Source organism: Mesoplodon densirostris, chromosome 1 (genome assembly GCF_025265405.1).
Source record: "Mesoplodon densirostris isolate mMesDen1 chromosome 1, mMesDen1 primary haplotype, whole genome shotgun sequence".
In the NCBI taxonomy this organism is placed as follows: domain Eukaryota; kingdom Metazoa; phylum Chordata; class Mammalia; order Artiodactyla; family Ziphiidae; genus Mesoplodon; species Mesoplodon densirostris.
In genome coordinates, this window is record NC_082661.1 from 33,465,947 (window position 1) to 33,493,561 (window position 27,615).

The 27,615-nt window shown below is 43.0% G+C and overlaps 1 protein-coding gene and 1 pseudogene across 3 annotated transcripts in view; both read left to right on the top strand.

Annotated features, from left to right (window-relative positions):
• The window catches only part of ALDH18A1 (aldehyde dehydrogenase 18 family member A1), a 47,516-nt gene extending 46,394 nt beyond the window's left edge, over positions 1-1,122 (top strand). For all 3 annotated transcript variants that reach the window (XM_060101714.1, XM_060101704.1, XM_060101695.1), the window contains one exon: positions 103-1,122. In XM_060101714.1, coding sequence (XP_059957697.1) covers positions 103-284 — 182 coding nt within the window. In that variant the 3' untranslated portion in view covers positions 285-1,122. The remainder of the gene's footprint in view (positions 1-102) is intronic.
• Positions 935-27,349, top strand: LOC132487907 (uncharacterized; annotated as a pseudogene).
• The last annotated feature ends 266 nt before the right edge of the window (positions 27,350-27,615 follow it).

The window sequence follows — 27,615 nt, forward strand, 5'->3', positions numbered from 1 at the left end:
GAGAGAGGGGGCCGAGTGAGGAGAAGGAAGAGACGTAGGCCTGGTGGGCGGTCAGGAAGCAGAGGCTGGGAAAGCCACATCCTCATCCGTGCTTTTCCACAGGAGCTGAAGTGGGGATCAGTACATCTCGAATCCACGCCCGGGGACCAGTGGGACTGGAGGGACTGCTTACTACCAAGTGGCTGCTGCGAGGTCAGGACCACGTGGTCTCGGACTTCTCAGAGCATGGAAGTTTAAAGTACCTTCACGAGAACCTCCCTGTTCCTCGGAGAAGCACCAACTGAAAGCATTCAGAGGAGAGCCGGGCATGTTCCGAGCGGTCTTCACAGTTAAACTCATCTTAAGCCTCTCGGGGTGAACCAGGTCTTGTCTCCCACCTCCTGGAAGGGCCTGCCTGTTGGAAAGTGCCCCTCAGCATTTATTGGGCCATGTGGCAACATCGGCCTGGGCTAAGGACTCTCATTCCAGCTCACCCTTTTCTTTCTGTCTTTTTAAGTTAGAAAATAATTGCTCTGGATAGGGATTTTGCTTAATTGCCAGAGGGGGACTTAGCTTCACATAGTGCAGTTCCCTTCAGTGATAGAAACAGAAAGGTGCGGTTTCCCCACATAAAAGGCAATGGAAAAATCACGGTTGCTTTTTACCTTTTATCACCTCAATGAGGTAGAGTCTCCCTTGGCATGTGGTTGTTATAAGAGCCGGTCGTACCTGATGAGTCTCCACGTTTCATTTCTTTCACACTCTTAGTCGTCTTCAAAAAGGAAAGATTTGGAATTGAGAGAGAGGCAGCTCTTTTTAGCATTCTCATTAAAAACAATCACAAAAATAGACTGAATCATTTGTACTAGGAAGATTGACCTTTTGTATTTATTTGTGGAGTAAATATAAATAAGCTGTAAGCCTCTGAATCCAGGAGCTCAGCCCTACCTGTGACATGGTTGGAACCTGGAGCTGCAGACAGGAGGTGCAGTTTCAGGATGAAGTACCTACAGCCGTTGTGCTTGAAATTTTTATATGAATTATTTTGTCATCCTATCCTCTCCCTCCAAAACAAAAATTAGAGGATTATTTTAATACTTTGGATTCTTGCCCCCTTTTTGAGAAATAAAGTTCTTACGAGAAGCCTGTGTGCATGATTTAAGCTTTCTCCGTCACTTGTTGTTACCCTCTTCCTTTTCCCTCCCTTGTGGCCCTCACACCCCGCTGTTACACAGTCTCTTCTCTGGAAGTTGGTTGGGGACAGAGGCCATCTGCCTCAGCAGTGTCAGTGGAAGCAGCACAGGCAGATCCCCAGGGGAGGGACTCAGGCTGAGAGAGAGGAAAGGAAAACATGTTATGAAGCCCCAGGAGCTTAGGGACTAAAAACACCGTGATGGTCTGAAGTTCGTGGGTGTGACTGACACGAGCGTGCTGTCCTTGTGCCGTGTCCACACGGCGTCCACGTGGATTGTTCTGCCCGTCGCGTTGCCTCAGGATCGCCTGCTTCAGTGACAGCCCTAAGCCCTCCCTGCCTCCCTCCATCCTGTTCTTAAGGTCCTTGGTGCCTGACAGTCTGCAGTTGAAGGATTTCTTGTCTCATGGGGGCCCTCCCAAAGAAATAAGTACTGACTTACATGTTTCTTTTCATCCTCTGAGGAGGTTTTACGAGCACAAGAATTACGGTGTCGTGGGGAGCATGTTCCCGGCTGGCTCCAGGCTGCACCTCTCATCCAGACCCTTACATGGTCGGCCACGTTACCCTGCCTGCCCCGCCCTCTGAGTGGGGAGTTCTGGCATAGCTTGCCTGAAAAGGCAATAAACAAAGTCCTGCCTGAAACTCTATGGCAAATACCACCATCAGCTCACAACCACACAACAAACGCCCCTGGAATCGAAAATAGAAAGTGACCCAAGAAGGCCAAGCCCTTGGCGAAGACTCCACTGAGGAGGCAGACCTGGAGCTGGGCCCTGAGAAAGACAAGTTGTAGGGTAAGGAGAGGCGAGAGCATTCAGGCAGGGGACTGGGGAAGCAAAAGCCAGAGGTGGGGATGAAATGCAGGTCTGGGGAGCAGTGAATATACCAGTTTGGGGCTGAAGTTCATGTGGGTAAACAGGAAGGTAGTACATCCAAGACAGCTGGGAGACAACCTCTACTGGAGCCACCCTTCTTAGGGCATGGGATGGGAGTGAGTTTAGTGCAGAAAATGCAGCTAAAGCTCAGTCATCCAACAAGTCCATTCTCCCTTATGCAGCCACCTCAGTCCTTAGTCCATTTCTGCAGAGAGTGTGGGCTATCAGATTCTCCCTTTTTCCACCAAAAGCAGAGAGATTCCCAAAAGGACAGGAGGCAGCCGTAGCTTCACAGGTACCCCCACCCAGCAGTCTTCCAGTATGTGGCTTGTCCTAACTATAGGAAGCTGGCTTTTTATTCTGAAATCCCTTCTGTGGTCCTGCCCTGCTACTTCCCTTTCTTGGCCACCAACTCCTGGCAGCATCGGCTGTTGAACCAACCAATCCTGAAACTCCCACCTCCCCACTGAGGGGGAAAAAAAGCCCTCAACAAATGTTTTTATTCATCAAGCCAAGTTTACTTGGGTTTAGATTTTCTATTATTTAGAAATAAAGATGGTAATAAGTATAAAGGTAAATATAATAGTGATAAAATTAATGTCTGAATGATTCAATATATTCATATAGTATGGGGGCATTTACAAAATTATTCATGTGGGAAGAAAATTGGACAGCCGAGGACTGGATTATAGTAGGTGTTATTTGTCTGCTCTATATCCTGTATTTTATGAAACCATCTCTTCCTATTTTGCAGTAACCCGGCTCAGTCTCTGTGACTTGGGGTGGGGGGGTATTCATCTCCCTCTGATAAGCCACCTAGTAAGCCTGTCTTTGGATTCCGCAATGTCCAGCGAGGAGCAGTGCACACAGGTGCTCACTGACCACCTAGTGACATGGACTACCTGGGCAGAGTTATGGAGGTGGAAGTGAGACTTCTCTGAGATCCGTGGGCCATTCGGGACACTGGTGGGAGGGTGGCAGCCTAAACTGTTCATATGTCTTTGCTGACCCCAACTCATTTCCTGATAACAGCAGCGTCGTCGTTCTCGCCTAGCCGTGCACGGAACATGCCTTGGAGTCTGTTGGAGTGGAAGGTGGGTTAATGTTACAGTGTTTTTTTCTGCTGGTGCTTCTGGCAAAAATCAGTGAAGACCTTTAAACCATTCTTTTGGCAGCACTCCCCCTCCCCCTTTAGTGAGGACGAGTTGTAAAACTTCATTCAGTATTCAGTCAGCACCTATTATGTGCCATGTGCTGGGAATAAGAGACATTATTCCCCCCCGGCCCCGCCCCACAATGGTTCAAAGCTTAACCTGAGCATTACTGCTCTATCCCCAGATAATTATTCTTCTTAACTCCCAATTTCTACCACCTATTTTACCCCTATTCCTAGGAGAAACCCTTTGGCCAATAAGAAGACACCAGACTAGACAGATCTCCAGACAGGAGGGGACGCAGGTTAACTACCAACTCAGAAAAAAAACAACTCGCTGTGGATTCCACCTGGCCCTAAGATTCCTCTAACACTAGAGGGCAGTCAGGCCCCACAGACCTAAGGAGGTCGGTCCAAGTCTGAAAGCTCCATGTGCCAGCATCCTCAGACTGTCCACCTGGAGATGAAGTGCTGGCACAGTAAAATAACTTCCAGAGATCCATTTACTTAGAAGGTAAGAACATAGGCTTTTTTTGGATAAGAGGCAGATGAGAGTTTGGATCTTGATTCCACCACCTGCTAGCTGTCTGAGCTGGGGAAAGTGTCTTAACATCTCAGAACTTTGATAAACTTATCCATAAGTGGGTTTTGTGAAATTATATATAAAACACTCAGCACAATATCCAGCTTATGGTAAATCTTCAATAACTGTTAGCTGCACTGTTTACTTTGTTCTGAAGAATAGCTTTCACTTAGTTCTGTACATTGCTATTTTATTTAAAGTCCAAACATCTCTTCCTAGGAAATGAGGTGGGGACACTCTTAGGAGATAATCTATGTACCAGGCACTATAGCAAGAGCCTTACAGATGATGCCACAGCAATCTGAATGAATTATCTCTATTTTATAGGCACAGAAACCAAGGATCAGAGAGGTTGAATAAATTCCCAGGTCACACGGTTACAAAGTGGCAGAACCTAGATTAGAAACAGATAGCTAGACTTCAAAGCTCTTAACCACCAGGGCAGGCTGTAGCAGTAGTGTTTTCCCAGAAGTTCCTGTATCTTAGCCCAAGGCAAGTTGTAAGGCAGAAGAAGGAGGTTGCCATAGCTACTAACTAGACCCCTTTTCAAGTAATCAGATCCTAGGTCTGCTCCGGTTTTGCAAGAGGAGATGCTTGTCTGGAAACTCTCCTCAACACCTGCCCCTGGAGGGAGCCGACTGCACCTGAATTATTTACAGAGTCCCTAGACATTTGATATAATGAGCAGGTGTGGATGCTTCTCCAACTTTCCCCCAAACATGCCTTTACTGACCCCCTTCCCCTCCCCCTAGTTGCCTATGAGGAAAAAGAAGCATCAGCCTTCCCACACTGTATGTGTGTCTACCTGCTTCATTCTCCATTCCAAAAATTATCTGTAAGAAGTGAACCATTTTCCTTGCAAATCTCAAAATAATGTTGGTTTGAGTTGAAATTGATGGTGTAAATAGGACCCTAGTTAGTAAATGGATAAATTTTTCTACTGATATACAGTTCCTTTTCCTCTATCCTAAGGTTATACAAGTCAAGCCTAAAGACTGAGCTTGTCAAAAATATTCATTCTATGGATTTCAATTACATAAAGGAAAAAAAACTAAGAAAAAAGACTAGAAGGAAATATGAATGTAAAGGTGGCACTTGGCCTATAGTTTTTATACCATAATAGCATATGGAATAACAAAATGGCAGTTATTACTAAATTTAGTGATTAGTGTCATAAGTTTTCTAGGGTCTGTTCCCCACTCACACATCCTCATGTGAGTGCTCACCTGCACCCCTTGCCTGGACAATCCATCTATCGCTTCCTTTCTCTCCCTTCCTATTCATAGGCCAGTAGTGGGGTAACTGTGCAGCCTGAAATTGTCCTGGTAAAGAATTGCTTCCAGGTCTGTTCCTGATCCTCTCTATCTAGTCTGTGAGTCTGTGTTGTTTCAGCATCTTTTGTAGTACCCCAATTAGATTTTCATGTGAAATCAAACTGAATCCATTGAATCTTAATAGTATTTTAAGTATATATCTCTTTACAGTGAACTATTTGAAAACAATTAGCCATTAAAAACCTTGTTTGTAAAGAATATTGATTGACATGGGGAAGAGGCTCACTACAAAATGTTGAAGGAAAATACTTGGCTTTACCCCTATCCGTGGTTCCTCCATATCCACAGATTCAACCAACCATGGACTATGTAGTACTGTAGTATTTACTGTTGAAAAACATCTGTGTATAAGTAGACCTGCACAGTTCAAATCTGTATTGTTCAGAGGTCAACTGTAGTTATTCTGGGTCCAGGACAGTAGGACTTCAGCCATATCTGTAATATTTTATCTTCCTTGAAAAAATATTTGAAGCACATATGGCAAAATTTTAAGATTTGGTCTTGATGGTGGGTGCAGTGATGTCTGTTTTATATATATATATATTTTTTTTTTTTTTTTTTGCGGTACACGGGCCTCTACTGTTGTGGCCTCTCCCGTTGCGGAGCACAGGCTCCGGACGCGCAAGCTCAGCGGCCATGGCTCACGGGCCCAGCCACTCCGCAGCATGTGGCATCCTCCCGGACCGGGGCATGAACCCGTGTCCCCTGCATCGGCAGGCAGACTCAACCACTGCGCCACCAGGGAAGCCCAATGTCTGTTATATTAATTTCTCTGTTTGAATTCTTTCATAATTAGAAAACAACAGTGAAAAGATATTTATTGTTCATATTGACATCTTAACCAAGTTATTTTTGATCAAATTTTCTTGTATCCCTGTTATAATGCCTGGAATAATGTAGGTAAATAATAAGTATTTTCTTTTTGAAAAGAAAAGAAAATAAGAAAAAACTTGGCTTTAAAGAGGTTAGTTAAAATTTCCCAATTATAATATATATATATTTGGTTAGGAAGAAGACTGGAAGAAAATGTATCAAAATATTATGAGTGATTCTTTTTATATTTTTATTGAAATATAGTTGATTTACAATGTTATATTAGTTTCAGGTATACAGCAAAGTGATTCAGCTATATATATATATATATAATGTGTGTGTATATATGTGTGTAGACATATATATATATACATACACATACATACACACACACATATATATATATTCTTTTTTAGGTTATTTTCCATTATAGGTTATTAAAAGATATTGAGTATATAGTTCCCTGTGCCATACAGTAGGTCCTTGTTGGTTATCTATTTTATGTATAGTACTGTGTATATTTTAATCCCAAACTCCTAATTTATCCCTCCCGCATCTTTTCTCCTTTGGTAACCGTAAGTTTGTGTTCTATGTCTGTGAGTCTATTTCTGTTTTGTAAATAAGTTCATTTGTGTCAGATTTTAGGTTCTACATATAAGCAATATCATATGATATTTGTCTTTCTCTATCTGACTTACTTCACTTAGTATGATAATATCCAGGTCTATCCATGTTGCTGCAAATAGCATTATTTCATTCTTTTTTATGGATGAGTAATATTCCACTGTGTATATGTACACCACATCTTCTTTATCCGTTCATCTGTTGATGGACATTTAGGTTGCTCCCATGTCTTGGCTATTGTAAACAGTGCTGCTCTGAATATTGTTGGCGGGGGGCAGTGCATGTATCTTTTCGAATTAGAGTTTTCTCTGGATATATGCCCAGGAGTGGGATTGCTGGATCATATGGTAACTTTATTTTTAGTTTTTTAAGGAACTTCCATACTGTTCTCCATAGTGACTGCACCGATTTACATTCCCACCAGCAGTGTAGGAGGGTTCTTTTTCTCCACACCCTCTATTGTGAGTGATTCTTACTGAGTAGTGGGACTAATAGTGAGTTTTACTCACCATTATACTTTTCTGTTTTCCAAAGTTTCTGTTTTACTACTTGAAATATTTTTTGAATATTTTTCTTGTTTTCATAGCTACTGATATTTATTCCTGAGGGAAATTAGTGGTATGATGGTGAAAATAAAATTTGTGATAAGAATCTTTTAAATCTAGAGAGGCTTATTTTTCCATTCCATCCCCTTTGCAGTCTGTCTTGCAGAGAAGAAATCAAGGCCCAGGGGGCTAAGTCCTGGAACTGGGCCTCTGCCCTGTAGGGGGATTGTGGCCTCAGGGGAGACACTGGACTAGTCAGCTCTAGGGCGCCTCCAGCCCGTGGCTCCCAGTGCGTCTGCGCTGTGTTGCTTCGCCGGTTTCACCCCCGTGCTTACAGCCCTCCCAAAGCCAGGGAACGTCAGAAAGCCATAAAGTGTTTCTGCTCCAGGTCCTTCACTGAACTTGAGTTTTCCTTCTCTAAAGCACAAATAAGGCTACATCTCTGACTCTGTGTTGCCAGATTCTGTTTCAATGCTTACAATTAGATGGTAAATAATTCAAGAGAACGGAAACTGGCAAAGTGGTGTGTGATGTCCAAATAGCTATCTTGTTTACCCTCTGGTGTAAACTTCAGGCTCATCAGCAAGTCGGAGCCCCAGGAGTGGGTAAAATGTGCAAATACAGGAATCTACCTCTTTCCATTCCCTCCCAGCTTTGAATATTGTTGAGGATAAGAATGCAGTTTCCCAGTTTGATTAAAGTAAAACAGCATGGCTTTGGCAGACAGATTCGGCTGACTTCTTAGGTAAGTCTGAAGTTCCTCCCATGGCGAGTTGGGTGTCCAGAATCTAAAAGCATCCACTTCCCCTTGTAGTGAGGATTCGTGATCCAAAGCTGAGGTCTCAGCAATATTATCATGCATCCTCCCTCTCTTCCTTCTGTGCAGTGAGGGAGATAACCTTTCACCAGGCTCTTCTGAACCTGCCTGTCATTAAAGAAGCAGTCTTAGTTAAGATTCTTTGAGTTACAAGTAACATAAACCACCTCCACCTTGCCTAAGAAGAAAAAGCTAATGTATTATATGGACACAGGGTGCCTCATAAAGCCCGAGGGCAAAAATATTAGAGCTGGCCCACCCTTTCAAGAGACTGAAACTAGCTCAGACACAAAAGAGAAATTTGTACCTCAGGTTAGCAAACCACAGCAAGAGCGAGTGACTGGAATCAGGGATCCCAATATCCCCTCAGCGCTCCTATGCCTCTCCTTTCTGCATGAGGGCTTTATTTCCTCCTGCTGGAAACTGGCTTCTTCCATGAGCATGGGACATAGCCAGTGGAAGCTTCCAGACTTATTCTCACAGCTTTGTTTCACCCACCCCACCCCTGCCCCCAACCAACCACAAAAATAAAAAGGCTCTCGGCTCCCAGTTCCAGTGCAGAAGGACTCTAGTTGGTCTACTTGGGCCACCTGTCCCCGCTGTAGTGCAGATGTAGAGGAGGGGCCGTGGCATGGTCTGGGTTGATTCAGCCATATATACCTGTATAACCATGCCATGGTTACATCTTGAGATAATTTCATAGGACTTCCTCTTCTGGTAGGATGTAGTATGTAGCAATAATCCAGTGTTCCTGTTGGAACTAGAAAAAACTGGATAAATTACAAAAATCATATTTTTAAAGGCATTGGAGAGGTGTAGCAGCAACAAAGACTAATGAATTAAAATTCTGGAGAGGAAAGAGCCTTTTCTAAATGAGCTGATAATCTCTGACCATTTTCTTACCTGGGTATATTTGCCAAATCAGAGCTTGACCCGGGCATAAGGTCTTTACTGGGACAAATAGAAACTGGCAGAGCTTTTGATGATCCATGTGATCTGGCATTGGAATCTAGAGGAGCTCTAAACACATGGCCAGTTTTCCCCATGCAACATTTGCTGAATTCTGGGATGCAGCAGGAGAGGCTGGGCTAGAAGGGTCTCATAGCAGAGGGAAATTTCCCACAGACTTGCAGTAGGTAGGAAACAAAGTCCTGTTAGAGGGATGAGGACTGCATCAAACATGACGGCTGTCCCCTCAAGACATTTGCTAAATTTTGAAACTGTGTGGGGCAAGAAACCAAAGAGCCTGAGCTCCTAAGAACAGAACTGAATCTTCCACAGGCTCTCAGGGTTGAGAAGACAGAGACCCACCATACTGTCAATCAAAAGCTTGAGTGGGCTTCCTCCAAGGAACAAGATGACCCAACGTTGGACTGGGACTAATACAACTACCATCCAGCCCCAGCGCAGCTGAATCCCTGACTAGATTGAGATGATCAGTCCCTCACCCCATCTGAGAGGGACTTCCCTGGAGGTCCAGTGGTTAAGATTCCGTGCTTCCACTGCAGGGGGCGCGGGATCCATCCCTGGTCAGGGGACTAAGATCCCGCATACCGCGCGGAGCAGCCAAAAAAAAAAAAAATGGAGGAAAATATCATCTACAACCTCTATGGTTCTTTTATATAATTATGAGACGTGCAAAGAGCAGGGAAATATAACTAATAATTAAGAGAAATAGCAGAGAATGGAAGCAGACCCACAAATGATTCTGACATTTGAGTTAGCAGACAAGGACTTTATAATAAGTATTATAAACATGTGAGAGAAAATACAGAAAATGAAAAGAATACAATATATAAAAAGGTAAAGAATTTCAGCAAAATTGAAATCTATAAGAAAAGAATCAAATAGACTTTCTAGAACTGATAAATGCAATATCTGAAATTAAGAACTCACTAAATGAAATGCTTCCTTACCAGTTGGTAAATACCTACTGGCCCAAGCCTCCTGAGTTCCTTATCCTCCACCTCCATGGCTATCTGGCCCTCCCCGGACCATCCTGGAGTTCCCCATGATCCAACAACTAAAGAGTTTATTGCTGACCCAGCCAGGGCCTTCCAGGACCCTGCTTTACCACTGCTGCAAATATCCCTTCTGATTGTTTGGTGTCTGTGCTTTCCCATTTGTCAACTACTTTGATGTCACTCCTTGGTACTGTCATTGAAAGTCCTCACCAGAACCAAAAGATTGAAGTTGGGGAGAAGGAATCCCCCAAAGGGGGCAATACCAGAATAAAAGGAAAAATGAAAGGACATAAAAAGGGATGTTTGTTCACTATGAGGCTCACTCATAGAGCCAGAAATCTGGAACTGAAGGCTGCTATTTGCTGAATTTACATTATTCTAATTTTCCTCTCCACCATGTCCAGGGAGAATGGAGTGAACTGTGGAGAGGAGACCAAAGGAGGTTGGTCCTCTCCATAGCAACGAGGTTGCTATGTTGCTTGGTCTCTGGAATCTGATTGGTAGCTCCCACACTAGTTCATCTCATGAATTGCCCAGGATAGCTGTAGAGACTTGAGTTCCTCAAAGGCAAAATAATCTGGTGAGAACTAACTGCCTTTCATAGTGTAGGGCAAGAGAGCAGGATTTAGAAACAGACCGTTCTGGGTTCAGATCCCACACCTGCCATTAGCTGGTTGTTTGACCTTGGGCAAGTCGCTTTGCCTCTCCTATTTGTCTCACACGCTGGTAGCAGGCACTGTTGGTTAACTGCCTAAGAGTTCCCTCCCTTCTTTGCTGAAAAAGGCCTCTTTTTTTTTCTTCCCAGAGTGTTTCACCTCTTTCCCTCTCAATTCAGGAGTGAATCATGCTTGGTCTAGGCCCATTGTAATAATTCTACTCCCTGGGCAATGGTTGGATTAAGCATGTGTGTATGATGACCCAGTTCTGGCCATTGAGGTGAGAGGAGTGATAAGCCAGAAGCTTCTTGGAAAGCTTTTCTTGTACTTAAAAAAGAGATACAAGGGGATTTCCCTGGTGGTCCAGTGGTTAAGAATCTGCCTTCCAATGCAGGGAACATGGGTTCGATCCCTGGTCAGGGAACTAAGATCCCAAGGGCCCCTGGCCTACTAAGGCTCTGCTCCACGACAAAGAACCTGCACATCACAAAGATAAGATCCCGCGTGCTGCAACTAAGACCCAACACAGCCAAAAATAAATAATTAAATATAAAAAATAAATAAAAATTAAAAAGAGATACAAAGAAGAGACCATCCCTCTGCTAAACATTGTCATGTTCAACTGGATACCTGGAAATTCAGCAGCTATTTTAGTCATGAGAGGTGCTAGCCTGGAGACCCAAGCCAAATGAGCAAAAAGATGGAAAAAACCTGGGCCCCTGATGACATTATCAAGCCTCTGATTTAACCAATCCTGAAGCCGCCTTTGCTAGGGACTTCTTGTTACATATAAAATAACTAATTTCCTTACATTTAAGCTATTGTGAGTTTGAGATTTCACTTATGTAGAGTCAAAATCTTCCTGATGAATTCAGGGTTGTTACTGAGGATTAGATTAAGTCATATAATTTAGGTAAAGCACTTAACATAGTTCCTGGTATAAAAAGTGCTCAAAAGAATGATAGGGGGCTTCCCTGGTGGCGCAGTGGTTGAGAGTCCGCCTGTCGATGCAGGGGACACAGGTTCGTGCCCCGGTCTGGGAAGATCCCACATGCCGTGGAGTGGCTGGGCCCGTGAGCCATGGCCACTGAGCCTGCACGTCCGGAGCCTGTGCTCCACAACTGGAGAGGCCACAACAGTGAGAGGCCCGTGTACCGCAAAAAAAAAAAAAGAATGATAGGTATTATTTTTTTACCATCATCATTATTATTATTTTATTTCACCTTATTGCTTCAGCTCTGGTTATAGGCAGAGAAAGTAAGTCTGGGATTTAAAGATGTGATGACAGGGATGGGGGTGTCAGAGGAAAAGAGGTGAATCCAGGTACTTTGGCACCTCATCCAGTGGTCCTTCTAACAATGGTTTTAGTTAAGAGTTTTTGTTTGTCGGTATGTATGCATAAGGCAATAGAAACTGGCATAGGTTAGCTCAAACTAATATACAAAAAAATAGTTTTTTGAAGGCCAGTGAGTGTGTCACCTAAATGAAGAAAGAGATGAACAAAGAAGATTTAGACAAGGAAAGAATTAGGACAATACCAGATACCTCTGCAGCCAGGATCCATGGATCATGCCATTGATGTGATGGTTTCAGAAACGTTCAGCCTCTGCATCTCTGAGATGCAGAGTTCTCAGACGAGAGAGTTTGAGCAAGGTGTCTGCCCTGTAATTAATCAACTATAGCCAAGATGCAGGGTCATATAGATGTTACTAACTGAGGAAGGTCACCCTTTGTTATCAGGACTCTTCTGAGAGAAGGGAGAACCATGGTGAGCCCAAGATGTGTCTCATGCTCCTGCATGTTCTTCCAAAACTGCAGGTTTCCACCAACTTTAAATGAAAAGCAGAGGCCCCAAGCCAAATTCTAAGCATGCTCAGAATTCAATAATGCCAAAGACAGTCTGTTTTCCATGATGACTGGGAAAGGAAGAGGAAAAATTTGGGCAAAGGACTAGACTGGACTGTGAAGTCTACATCTCCTTACTTAGGAGATACAAAAACTGACTTGGAATGTCTGAGCCAGAAGGACCAACGCTGCCCTGATATTTGCAAAAGTGCAAATATTTCCCCATGTACCATATGTCTAAATTTTGAAAAGCTATAAATCAAGCTATATCCACCAATGTTCCATGCTCCCAATCAGGCCTTTCTTTCCCCCTATAGCCCACTTCTCTGAGATGTGGAAGTTAAAGGAAGCAGCTTCTCCCTAGGTTGTTCCAGCTGGATGCCAGAGTCGTATGTAGCATGGTTGTGCTGGGACAGGGCAGGGTAGAAGCTGGTCCTGGGCCCAGGACTCCTGGGTGGTGACTGGATGTACCCAATCCCAGAACAGAGTTAAGGTGAGCCGGTCACCCTTTCCCCACACCTTACTTTTCAGTTTTGGGTGCCTCCTGACACTTTAGATACCATCACAGCCAAGGAGCAGGGAGTGGGAAAGGAGGAATGAGCAGGAAGGTGGTTACTGGGGAATGAGTTCTGTCTAGACACCCATTTGGGTTGATTTGAGGGGCCAACTGTACACTAGAGCAGGCGCTCTTTCCCTGACTTCCCAGGGCAGAAGCTGTGATTCTCTCCTCTCATCCCCCACCCCTACCACACTCACTGGCAGCCTCAGCCCTCATTCTCTGGCCTGAGAGGACCAGATGGGCCTACACACGTCCCCTCCCTTTATGACTCGATCACTCACTTACCTTTCAGAAAACTTTCCTATGAGAGACTAAAAGAAGAAAAAACACATTGTGTCTCAACATATATGATACGTGAGGCCAAGGGCAGGCCCCCTCTTCCCCTGGTCTGAGGGCAGTGCTAAGAAGGACCTGAGACATTATCTAGGAAGTTGAGTCCACAGAAAGTAAGAGCCTATCAAACTCTACTGGAGTTGGCCCAAAAGGGATCAGGAGCAGATCGGGGGCTCCCACAGTCCCCTTGGCCAATGATGGGATAGTCAGTAAGAATTATAACTTCATTGAACTCAAGCTCCTTAAATATGTTTAAACTCATGACTTCATACAGCACTTTAAAAATAAAAATAAAAAAACACCTCATTTGTTATCTTTTGAAGGCTACTCCAGGAATCAGCCTATTATTTTGAAACTGGTAAATAAAGGGAAAGAAACAGTGTTTATTCTGCAATCCCTTTTCCAACTATATGTCAGGATAGCCAAATTGTTGGTGAGGGGAAGTTTTTATAGAAATATGCCAGCTAATAAATTAAGACATGAAGCTAAGAAATAAGGTTAGCATATCAACATTTTTACAACTGTTAATGAAATAATAGATCTAGGCAATGATCATCAATGGCTGCTAATGTGAAAAAAAAAAGGGCATTGGACTTCCCTGGTGGCAGTGGTTAAGAATCTGCCTACCAGTGCAGGGGACACGGGTTCGAGCCCTGGTCCGGAAAGATCCCACATGCCACAGAGCAACTAAGCCCGTGCGCCACAACTGCTGAGCCTGTGCTCTAGAGCCCACGAGCCACAACTGCTGAGCCTGCGTGCCACAACTACTGAAGCCCTCACACCTAGAGCCTGTGCTCCACAACAAGAGAAGCCACCACAATGAGAAGCCCACGCACCACAACAAACAGTAGCCCCCGATCGCCACAATTGGAGAAAGCCGGAGCACGGCAACAAGGAGCCAACGCAGCCAAAAATAAATAAATAAATAATTTTTAAAAAGCCCTTTCAAAAAAAAAAGACATTATATGTCTCCTGATGGAAACACAAAAAACTACCTATGAAGAATTCTTAACAAACAACAAAAAAAAAACCCTGAACCATCACAAGTAGTCTTTTGATCTAACTACCAGTTTGTAGGAAATACAAGGTTCATGTTAAATGATATGATGGAGAGGCAACCAGCAACATCCCCTGTGGAAAACCCTAGGACAAGAGACCTGGCCCCTGCAAAATGTAAATCACAAGCAGAATGTGTGTGTGTGTGTGAGTGTGTGTGTGTTTGTATGGTGAGTCTAGATTAAACAAAACTTAATATACATATCACCCAATTGCGATATGTATTTTATTTTTTATAGAAGTATAGTTGATTTACAATGTTGTGTTAGTTTCAGGTATACAGCAAAGTGATTCAGTTATGTATATATACCTACTGTATAGCACAGAGAACTATACTCAATATTTTGTAATATGTCTGTGGCCTATTTCTGTTTTGTATGTAAGTTCATTTGTATCTTTTTTTTTTTTTTTTTTTGCTGCACTGTGCAGCTTGTTTCCTAAGGGATCTTAGTTTCCCGAACAAGGATTGAACTTGGGCCACCGAAGTGAACGCACCAAGTCCTAACCACTGGACCACCAGGGAATTCCCGAGTATCATTTTTTTTTTTAGATTTTACATATAAGCGATATCATGTGATATTTGTCTTTCTCTGTCTGACTTACTTCATTTAGTATGATAATCTCCAGGTCCATCCATGTTGATGCAAATGGCATTGTTTCATTCTTTTTATGGCTGAGTAATATTCCATTGTATACATATATACCACATCTTCTTCATCCATTCATCTGTTGATGGACATTTAGGTTGCTTCCATGTCTTGGCTATTGTAAACAGTGCTGCTATGAACATTGGGGTGCATATATCTTTTTGAAATAGGTTTTCTCTCAATATATGCCCAGGAGTGGGATTGAAGGATCATATGGTAGCTCTCTTTTTAGTTTAAGGAACCTCTGTACTGATCTCCATAGTGGCTATACCAGTTTACATTGCCATCAACAATGTAGGAGGGTTCCTTTTTCTCCACACCCTCTCCAGCATCTATTATTTATAGATGTTTTAATGATGGCCATTCTGACCAGTGTGAAATGATACCTCATTGTAGATTCGATTTGCATTTCTCTAATAATTAGCGATGTTGAGCATCTTTTCATGTGCCTTTTGGCCACCTGTATGTCTTCTTTGGAGAAATGTCTATTTAGATCTTCTGCCCATTTTTTGATTGGGTTGTTTGTTTTTTTGATATTGAGCTGTATGAGCTGTTTGTATATTTTGGAAATTAATCCCTCGGCAGTCGCATCGTTTGCAAATATTTTCTCCCATTCAGTAGGTTGTCTTTTCATTTTGTTTATGGTTTCCTTTGCTATGCAAAAGCTTTTAAGTTTAATTAGGTCCCACCATTTGTTTATTTTTGTTTTTACCTACATTTCTCTAGGAGATGGATCCAAAAATATATTGCTGTGACCAATAGCAATCTTTAGATCCTAATTTATACAAACTCTAAAAAACACTTTTGGGATATAACCATGGAAATTTGAACACTGAATTTACATTAGATGATATTTAAGGAATTATTGTTCATTTTTTAGGTGTAATGATGTTGTATTTACAAAGTACTTATCTTTCAGGGTGACATATTGGAATATTTGTGAGTAGAATTATACAATGTCTGAGACTTGCTTCAAAATAATTTGTGAGCAGGTTTAGAAGTTAGTTGGGTGGGAGCATAGGAAAGCTAGATTGGCCATGAGGGATGATTCTTGGGTTCCCATGTTCCCATGGGTACATGGGAATTTATTTTATGTTCTCTTTGCACTGTGTATGTTTGAATCTTAATGAGCACTTAGGAGGTATGTGCCAGCACTGAGGATCTTGAGATGAAGCAGGCACCATTCCTCCTCTAGAGTGTCTTACAGCCCGGTTCCCAAACTCTTACCACTGAGCACCTCTTCTGTTATTCTTTATCCTGGCAAGCCCCATGTTTAAATGATTCTGATCACTAAATAAAGGTATTATGTAATAATTTAAAAATACTATATCTTTGTATGGTGTGTGTGTATATATATATATATACACACACACACACAACGGAATATTACTCAACCATAAAAAGAATGAAATAATGCCATTTGCAGCAGCATGGATGGACCTGGAGATTTATCATACTAAGTGAAGTAAGGCAAGCAGAGAAAGACAAATACCATATGGCATCACTTATAGGTGGAATCTAAAATATGACACAAATGAACTTATCTACAAAATAGAAATAGACCCCAGACATAGAAAACAAACTTATGGTTACCAAAGGGGAAAACAGGGGATGGAAAAATTAGGAGTTTGGGGTTAACATATACACTCTACTATATATAAAATAAACAAGGACAACATTGTAAAACAACTATACTTCAACAAATAAAAAAATAAAATACTATATCGTTGGAGTGCTTTGAAATGTCCAAACATTTGTTCTTTTGTGGAGCCTAAAAGGGAGTCTTGGCTGGGAACCCCAAAGTTCTCCAGCTATAAAATTTTATGAAGGTGAAAATGAGGTAGACAAAGAGACTGCCAAGTATCGGCTGGCAGAAGGGGGCCTAGTGCCTAGTTGTCCTAAGTCCACTACTTTTTCCAGTGCATCGTCAGCTGAGCGTCGGAGGTGTTTTTGGAATATGTACATTATCTAGTTTGCTGTACTAGAAACAGTCATATATGAGCCTGTCACCTTTTTTTTTTTTTTTAAGGCTCAGCTATGCTAGGTTTTTCAATTTTCCCTCATAGATTTTATTTACTTGCCACCTTCTGGGACTATTCCAAGGCTGTCTGACACATTACCAGTTTGTTTCAAATTTCCCTCTATGACAGGTTTCTTAGCACTTATTTTCCTCACCCCTCTTCAGTTAAGAGTGGAACTAAGTGAAGAAGTCAAGCACAGTCAACTCTTGGTTATCTGGGGGCAGGTTGGCCAATTTTCTATCAATCATGGTAAAAACGAAACAAAAACCCCCAGGGCCACCACATAATAGGCATAGAACGGCAATCAGTAGATGCCCCGCTGATTAACTTTGATGTTAGAATGTCCCTCCTTTCACCAGTCCCACAGTGTGTGCAGGTTAGTTTACTGAGAAATGTCTATATGTGGGAGTTTAGTATTTTATTTCGGATGCTTGTCACAAACACTTTTACTGAAATTTTCCAGTGTTAAAGGGCACCTCAGTGATGCTTCAATTGCAACCTCTTCTCCATCAAAGAAGATTTTCCTGTCAAAATGGCAGAACCAAATATCCTCCCAAGCCTCTATCTAGCTGACAGTGTAGAGCCAGTAACCAACCTCAGTTGCCAGTGTTCTCATATTCAAGATTGAAATCTTTAAAAGCGCTTTTGGATGGTACTGTGGTCAACTCTTGTCTCTGTTGGGAATTATTTGGTTTCCTTCCTGAATTTCTATCAAGGAGAAAAAGAGGCTTGATCTGCCCCCAGCAAGAACAAGAAGTGGCTTTCACAGCAGCTGATTGGAATGGAAAACCAGGATCAGATCCACCTCCAAAAAACTTTCACGTGAAAAGGGATGAAGTTTCAGTTATCTGCTCCAATTCAAGAAGTTCCAAAAGCTTCTTGAAAATTCATAATTTCTTATTTAAGTTAATGAAAGAAGAAACACGAACTATAAGTAGAGCCAACTTTTGTCATTGATACACTCAAGCGTCCAGGAGAGTCTTTGAACCCCAGTGTCACAGTTTAAGAGCTGAGTATAGGAGTAACTCTCAGAGCCATGAAAGTCCCTCAGGACAGGATGCTCCATCATCCCCCAGCCTGAGTGCTTGGCCTCAATTCTTTCTTCTGATGTTCCCAGGACACCTCACAAGTCAACCTACTTATCACCCTGCTTCCCTGATTTTCATGCTTTACCTCCAACCTAGAAACTCACAACTGCATATTATATAAGCTTAGCAAACTGGATATCAAAGAGAACTACCACCATTGGACAAAAGCTATTTGGTACAAGACCTAGAAAAAAATCCCAATTAATGGCAAAATATTTGAAGGATTTCCATTAAAGTCAGGAACAGTACAGGCAACTCACTGTAGTGTACTAACACAGCGGACAAGGAAAGGAACGGGAAGCATACATATAGGTGAGAGGGAAAGAGAGCTTCCTGTTTCCCCTCAGTCCTCACTGCTGATGGCTTCCTTTCCAGCCTTGATTTTACCACTCAGTCTGTGGCAAAGAGTGATGGAAAATGGCCTGTAGCTTAAGATGCCTATGTGGTGATACAATTAGCACTTAACCGATTTTACTGTTACTAGGTTGATCATTTCCTCTCATCTATCTGGAGCCAAGGTAGGAGGCAGAATAGAAAAGGAAAATCAAAAAAAAAAAAAAAGAACTTTACTAGAGTTTCCATGAGAGAAGACATGATGTAAGAAAGATAGGAGGAAAAACAAAAAGCAAGGATTGAACAAGAAGGACAAAAAAGAGAAACGGAGAATGGACATGTGGATGGATGGACAAGTAGCAAGGGGTAGGATGGAGAGGTAGAAGCCTGAAGCGGACAGTGAGCAGGAGAAAATGGGAAGAAATAAGAGCCAGGAAAACATCTGGACACAGGGCTTGAAGCCTTATCTTGACTGAAGGAGCTTGGGGGTGTCAGAGATGGAGCTGGGTTAGCAGGAGGATTTGGCTGGGAAAGAAGTAGCGTGCAGAGGCATGGAGAGCTGTTAGGTCCAAGGTAAGGTTTGGGGAAACTCCAAGTCCTTAGGGATGTGCCAGGCACTCTGCTAAGTGGTTTACATCCACTGTCTCATTTAATTCAACCCTTACACTAACTCTGTTAGGTAGGTGCTCTTATTTTTTTCCCCTGTACAGATGAAGAAACTGGGGTTCAGAGAAATTAAGTATTTTGCCCAAGATCTGTCATTTAACAATAAGTGGGCTGGGATTCAACCTGAGGCTGCTGATTCTGGAGCCCTGGCTGGGTAACGTTCAGCTTCGCTTCTCCAAATTCTTATCTGGCTTGACGCAGTTTACCACCCAAGATTGGGTGTATTCAGGGTGGCATGGGAGGGGTTGCTATGCATTTTGTAGGTAGGGAAGAAAAATTTTCTCAGACTAGTGAAATTACAGATGCCAGTGCTCTAAAATCCACGTCAAAAGAGGAGCCTTTGGAGAAGCTGTGGTTAATTAGTCCGGAGGAGAGAAAGGTGGGACACTGGATATTTGAGGGACTGACTTGGAAGTGGTGGTCATCTCCAGAGTCATTCCAGAGAGGAGACCCATGGGTGTGACGGGGAGGTGATTACAGTTCAGTCTTGGGTCAGACTTTCAGTCAAGGCTTTCTAAAACTGGGATGAGCTGCTTCCGGCTGCCGAAGCTCCCCATTACTGAAGGTGTCCATCGTTCATTCATCCATTCATACAGATTTCTGTGGAGGATCCACAATGTGCCATCTGTATTCTAGGGAGACAAATATGCTCACTACTCTCCTGGAGATTGCATTTTATTGGGGAAAACAGGCAATAAACAAATATAGAGACAAATAATATATAAACTACTTATAAATCATGACATGGGTTATGAAGGAAATAAACAAGGGTCTGAGATAGGCAATAAGGGAGAAAACTGGAGTGGGTCTTGTGGGTGCTCCGCTGAGGGTTCTCTGGATCCCATCATGGTTACTGTGTGCCAGTCCCCCAGCATCTGTGCACTTTTGCTGTAAGAATTGACTCCTGTAACTTAGTTTCAAGGAGAGCCCTTGGGCCACCGGAGCTCTTTACCTGCATGCGCAGAGAGCAACCCCTAACTGCCCTTAGCCCAGGACTCAGTCAGTAGAGCAGGAGTGTGAAAGCCCAGAAACAACGTTCGGGGTGGGCTGCAGCCTTCTAGGCTTCTTCCTTTAGTGTCTTCCGCTTGCCTGTGCAGCTTCCCTTACTCCCTTACCAGTTTCTCCTGGGGCACTTTTAAAAATAAAACACTTGCTTATGAATTCTTGTCTTGGGGTTTGCTTCTGGGGAACTCAACCTAAGATGAGGAGAGAGTCATGATGTGATTGACATTTTAAAAGGCACCCTGGTTCTGGGGGAGAATAGACTGTGAGATTGCAAGCGTGGAAGTAAGGGGACCAGTTAGGATCCTAGCAGTCTTGGTGAGGGAAGAAGGCTTGCTCTAGGAGGATGCCAGGGGTGATACCAGGGAGAGGAGAGATTTTAGATCTCAACAAGAATCAACAAGGTTTGCTTGGAAATGACTGAAGGAAAGGGAGGAATCCAGAATGTCTCCTAGATTAGACGAGGAGATATAGGGATATTATGGATAGAAATCCCCTCATTGAGTGGGAAGTAGAACTAGGTGAATTCAAAGCCATGTATCCATTGGAAAATCCACTTGCAATGGCTTGATTTAGCAACCAAACAAAAGATGGGAGCTAGAGATAGCTACACATGAGAATAAACGTAAAAGCACAGGGAGTGTTCATAGACTGGCAGGTAGCTTGCAAAAATCATTAAAGTAACTCAAATTTCTTTTGAGTTCCCTGATGTAGAGTGTTTCCATTTCATGCTCCTATGGTTCCCTACCCACTTGGATCCAGGCCATACCTGGCATTGTGACATGTACTGGGCCTTTCTCTAGGAGGAAAGTGTGTGTGTGAGAATCATGCAGACTTTCTTGGTTTGGCTAATCCACGCTCTTGCTGTCTGATCACCTTGCCTTTTTAAAGAAAAGATGCTAAGCTGCTGCTGTCATTGCTGTTGTTATTATTATTATTGCTAAGCACTTAGTATGTGCCCGGCATTTTGCTTATCGCTTTGCATATATAATCTCATTTACCCTTCACAACAACTCTTTCAGGTGGTGCTTTTGTATTCTATTCTCCTTTGGGGGCTGAAGCCATCACAGCTCAGCTACTTGCCCAAAGTCTGAGAGTGGCTAAATTGGGATTTGAACCAGAAGTCCCATTCCAGATCCTAAGTACTCAACCAGTATGATTAAACTGACTGAAAAAAAAAGAAAATACTCTCAGGGGAACCTGAGCACTTCCTCCGCCTACACAAAACTCTAGTCATCCCAGGGCTTTGGGGCTGATTCATACTGTCCCACACGCCACGGCCTCTCGGCATCCACGCCCACTGCCCTCTGTTCCTGTCCAGTGCCAGCGTCCCAGTTCTTCATGGCACCCAGATAGCTCTGCTCTACAAAACAGACCTCCCTGATTTCTTCCTTGGGTTTCTAGTGAAGGATACAAGCTCTTGAAAAAGTCCATCTCTCTGGGGTTCCGGAGTTTCCTTAGAGTCCATCCCAGAGTACCTTGCTTAGAGGCACTTAGATCCATTCAACTCATGTTTCCCAGCAACTGCTTTGTGCTAGGCTCTGTGTCTGGCAATGAAAGAAGGAAAAAAAGTAAACAATCTGTATCTTTGGCTGTAAGGAAATCACAGTCAATGTCAAGCATGTTGTCTAAGCAACACATATCTAGAAAGCTGAATACTCCCAATTGTCTGGAGATTTCAAGGGCCTTTTCTAGTTTAAAGCGGGGGAGGGGGGCTCCCCAAAGCCAGAAAAGATTCCTGCCACACGTGAAAACAGCTTAAATGTCCAATAGTAAAGGGTAAGCTCACTGATATACTATTCCACAACACAAAACATTCTTAAAGGACTTAGAAAGAATTCTGAATCACATGGGTTTCATAATATATTTTTGTGAAGTGAAAAAAAAAGTAATACAACATTTTGCAAATAGTGATGCCATTTACATGAAAAAAAGATACATGGTGTGCATGGTTAATAGTGATTATCTCAAAATAGTGAAATTCCTGGTGGATTTTGTTTTCTTCTTATGATTGGCTTGAAAGTTTTGATTTTTAAATAATTTATTTAGAAGCCTATCTGCAAAGACTACATACTGTATCATCCCAACTATATGACATTCTGGAAAAGGCAAAACTATGGAGACAGTTAAAAGATCAATAGTTGGGACTTCCCTGGTGGTGAAGTGGTTAAGAATCCGCCTGCCAGTGCAGGGGACACGGGTTCGAGCCCTGGTCCGGGAAGATCCCACATGCCACGGAGCAACTAAGCCTGTGCACCACAACTACTGAGCCCGCACGCCTGGAGCCTGTGCTCTGCAACAAGAGAAGCCACCGCAATGAGAAGCTCACGCACCGCAATGAGAAGCTCACGCACCACAATGAAGAGTAGCCCCGCTCACGGCAACTAGAGAAAGCCTGCAACACAGACAAAAACAAACAAACAAACAAATAAATAAATAAAATTTTAAAATAAATCAGTGGTTGCCAGGGGTTTGGGTGGAGGGAGGGAGTAGGGAGGGAGAAATAGGTAGAACAGGAAGGATTTTAGGGCAGTGAAACTACTCTGTATGATATTGTAATGATGGATACATGTCATATATTTGTCAAAACCTATAGATTATACAACACAAAGAATGAACCCTTTTGTAAACTATGGACTTTAGTTAATAAGAATATATCAATATTGGCTCAGTTGTAACAAATGTACCATACTAAGGCAAGATGTTAATAATAGGGGAAACTGTGTGTATGCTGGGGGGCGGTGAGAAGGTATATGGCAGTTCCCTGTACTTTCTGCTCAATTTTTCTGTAAACCTAAAACTGTTCTAAAAAATAGTCTATTAATTAAAAAACCAATCTATTCTATATTTCAAATGTGCAGAAAAATACAGAGAATATAGCGAACACATTTATTCACCACACAGATTTAATAAGCCTTAAGATTTTGCCATATTTGTTTTAGATTATTGTTTAAAGAAATAACAAATTACAGAAACAAAGCCTCTTTGTATCACTCCCATTTAATTTCAACCTCTTTCCTCCCTCACCAGAGAAAATTCCTTCCACCCATTTTTCTATACTTTTTTTTTTTTTTCTTTTGCGGTACGCGGGCCTTTCACTGTTGTGGCCTCTCCCGTTGTGGAGCACAGGCTCCGGACGCGCAGGCTCAGCGGCCATGGCTCACGGGCCTAGCCACTCCACGGCATGTGGGATCTTCCCCGACCGGGGCATGAACCCGTGTCCCCTGCATCGTTAGGCGGACTCTCAACCACTGCGCCACCAGGGAAGCCCTTTCTATACTTTTTACATGTCTGTCAACATTAACAATATATAATATTGGTTTTTATATTTTACTTCTCAAAAATGGAATTACATATTTGACTCTGCAATTTATCTTTTTTTTTTTTTTCTTTTTGTAGTACGCAGGCCTCTCACTGTTGCGGCCTTTCCCGTTGCGGAGCACAGGCTCCGGACGCGCAGGCTCAGCGGCCATGGCTCACGGGCCTAGCCTCTCCGCGGCATGTGGGATCTTCCCGGACCGGGGCACGAACCCGTGTCCCCTGCAAAGGCAGGCGGACTGTCAACCACTGCGCCACCAGGGAAGCCCTGCAATTTATCTTTTTATTAATCTTACCTAAAAAAATATTTGTGTTGATACATGAAGTGCTAGTTCATTTATTTTAACTGCTGTAGAGTGTTCCATCTTTTGGATATACCACAATAATGAAAAGTTTTAAAATAATGTTTTGGAGCATATGTAGATATAGGGAAGTACTCAAGATATTAGTGAAAAAAAAAACTTTACTTACAATATGACAGGGCTTCCCTGGTGGCGCAGTGGTTAAGAATCCGCCGGCCAATGCAGGGGACGTGCGTTCAAGCCCTGGTCCGGGAAGATCCCACATGCCGTGGAGCAACTAAGCCCATGCACCACAACTACTGAGCCTGTGCTCTAGAGCCCACGAGCCACAACTACTGAGCCCGCGTGCCACAACTACTGAAGCCCACGCACCTACAGCCTGTGCTCCACAGCAAGAGGAGCCACCACAGTGAGAAGCCCGCGCACCACAACCAGTAGCCTGCACTCCCTGCAACTAGAGAAAGTCCACGTGCAGCAACAAAGACCCAACGCAGCCATAAATAAATAGATAGATAGATAGATAGATAGATAAATAAATAAATCTGTTAGAAAAAAACTTTACTTACAGTATGACACAAAACACATACATACAAAATAAAATGCTGCAATGGCAAATATAAAAACGTTAACAGTGTTACTTTTAGATTGTGGGATTATAGATAGTTTTTCATATTTCGTAAACCTTATACAGTGAATAAGCATTGATTTTATAATTTTTTAAAAAGTAAGACTAAAAGCATGCAGTTCTACTAAAAAGTAAGACTAAAAGCATGAGTTTGAGCTATGTATCCCACAAAATTACCCCCTCCCTCCCCACCTGTGTTGGTAGAGCCCCTGGACACTCTGTAAACTGCCCTGCCCCGTGTCACCCCGTCCTCTCACAGGTGGGCAGCAACTGGCCCTGTGGCTCCTGTCCCAGTAGCCATATCTTCCTGATCACCAACAATGAGCTGGTTTCTGATGCCTGACACCCACAACGCAATTATGGGATTGGCTATAATTATGCTTGCAGCAGTATTATAGGATTGGATGTAAATATACTTGCTACATGTTAAGAGAGTTTATTTCTGTTCACAGTTTACCATCTGCCTGCAGGGGCACAGTTTACCCCTTCCTAGCGGAGAGGCGGAAGAGCACTGTCAAAGCCAGAGGTGAAACAGGAGTCAGATTGGAAGCTTTGAATAATCAACCTTGAAAAATCATCTCTACGTGTGTGATGGAGCCAGAGTGTCAGGAATCACAGGAATGGGGCAGCAGGTTTTACCAGGTCTGTGTTGTTCTTTTGCTGCTCTGAGTGTGGAATGGAGCTCATTCAGGCTCGCGCAGAAATTCCTAAGTCACAGCACTCCTGAGGTACACACATTCCCCACCTTCTGCCTTGACCTCCCTCTCCAGCTCAAGTCCTACATCTCCACCTGTCTGATGAGTGGTTCCATCTTCCTGTCCTACTGTATCACCAAACTAAATTCAGAACGATTTCTTCTTAGACGCTCAAATTTCGTCTTTATCCTGACTCCTCTATTTCTCTTAATGACAGCACCATGATCCTAGTCATCTGGGCGGGGGGGGGGGGTCATCTTTGGTAACCTTTCACTTAGGACCTTGTATCTAAGCAGAAGGCAAGTTGTGCCATGTCTTCCTTTAGGAATTCAGTTCCCAGATCTAGCACAGTTCCTGGCTCTCAGTGGTGAATATTTTTTGAATGAATGAACGAGAAGATGAACGAAATGCTTCTTCTTTTCCATTGCCCATGGTCACCTCCCAGCCTTTATTACCTCACACCAGGACTACTGAAGTAACCTCTCAACTGGTTGTTCTGCCTTCCGTCTTTCTCAGCTTCAGTCCATCCTGCTGTTGCCACCTGACGGGTTGTGCTTACATGCCACCTCCATCACACCACTCCCCTGTTTAAAAGCTTTTGGTGACTCCTCACTGGCTACCAGATAAAATTCAAGATCATGACCTTAGCTTCCAAGGACACTACACTCTAGCCTCAATTAATATCTCTAGCTTTTTGCTTAAAACTACTCACATTCCTGGGCTTCCTGGTGGCAGAGCGGTTGAGAATCCGCCTGCCAATGCAGGGGACACGGGTTTGAGCCCTGGTCCAGGAAGATCCCACATGCCGCGGAGCAACTAAGCCCATGGGCCACAACTACTGAGCCTGCGTGCCACAACTACTGAAACCCACACACCCAGAGCCAGTGCTCTGCAACAGGAGAAGCCACCGCAATGAGAAGCCTGCACACTGCAACGATGAGCAGGCCCCGCTCGCCACAACTAGAGAAAAGCCTGCACGCAGCAACGATGACCCAACGCAGCCAAACATAAATTAATTAATTAAAAAAAAAACTTCTTACATTCCTATACCCTCTGTACTCTTCTCATGAATCTTGGACCCCAATTCCTGCAGGACACACCCCCTTAAGGGGTTAGATTTTATGTTAACCTGTCCCTTCCCCACTTGCCTGAGCCAAACCATTCCAGTTAGGCCCCCCAAGGGCCAAATGGGCTACCAAACAGACAGAGCATGAGACCCTGCCAGGCAATGTCATGACACTGTGGAAAAGGCCTGATTGGAATAAAAAGTAGGTTATAAAACAGCATGTATCACACGGAATTTTTTTTTAAACAACTTTATTGGAATATAATTGCTTTACAATGGTGTGTTAGTTTCTGCTTTAAAACAAAGTGAATCAGCTATACAAATACATATATCCCCATATCTCCTCCCTCTTATGTCTCCCTCCCACCCTCCCTATCCCACCCCTCTAGATGGTCACAAAGCACTGAGCTGATCTCCCTGTGCTATGCAGCTGCTTCCCACTGGCTAGCTATTTTACATTTTGTAGTATATATAAGGCCATGCCACTCTCTCACTTTGTCCCAGCTTACCCTTCCCCCTCCCTGTGTTCTCAAGTCCATTCTCTACGTCTGCATCATTATTCCTGTCCTGCCCCTAGGTTCTTCAGAACCTTTTTTTTTTTAGAGTCCATATATATGTGTTAGCATATGGTATTTGTTTTTCTCTTTCTGACTTACTTCACTCTGTATGACGTCCACCTCACTACAAATAACTGAATTTCGTTTCTTTTTATGGCTGAGTAATATTCCATTGTATATATGTGCCACATCTTCTTTATCCATTCATCTGTCGATGGACACTTAGGTTGCTTACGTGGACTTATTTTTAAAATAATTCTGCATGGTGGGAGAAATTTTGCAAGATAAAAATAAAATTTATTAGAGATGATTTAAAAGTTTTTCTTGGGACTTCCCTGGTGGCTCAATGGTTAAGAATCCGCCTGCCAATGCAGAGGACACGGGTTCGAGCCGGGTCCGGGAAGATCCCACATGCTGCGGAGCAACTAAGCCCGTGTGCCACAACTACTGAGCCTGCGCTCTAGAGCCCGTGAGCCACAACTACCGAGCCCACGTGCCACAACTACTGAAGCCAGCGCACCTAGAGCCCGTGCTCCGCAACAAGAGAAGCCACCACAGTGAGAAGCCTGCGCACAGCAACGAAGAGTAGCCCCCGCTAGCTGCAACTAGAGAAAGCCCATGCAGCAACGAAAACCCAATGCAGCCAAAAATAAATAAAATTAAATTTAAAAAAATATATATATATACTAAAAAATGAAACGTGTGTGGCCAACGTATTAAAAAAAAAGTTTTTCTTTTTGCTTATCAATGGTTTCCAATTTTTTCACAATGATCATGTCTTCCTAATAGACTGTTTAAGGGAAAATAAACTTAGTGGCTCAAGAAATTATGGAATTAAAAAAATCACTCTATATTTTGTGTTTTATAAATGTGAATTACTAAGACAATCCTTTTGTGATTTGCTCTCTTGGAAAGTTCATAATGCTGTTCCTTGCTAATTACATCACCTGTTACAGAGGGTGGT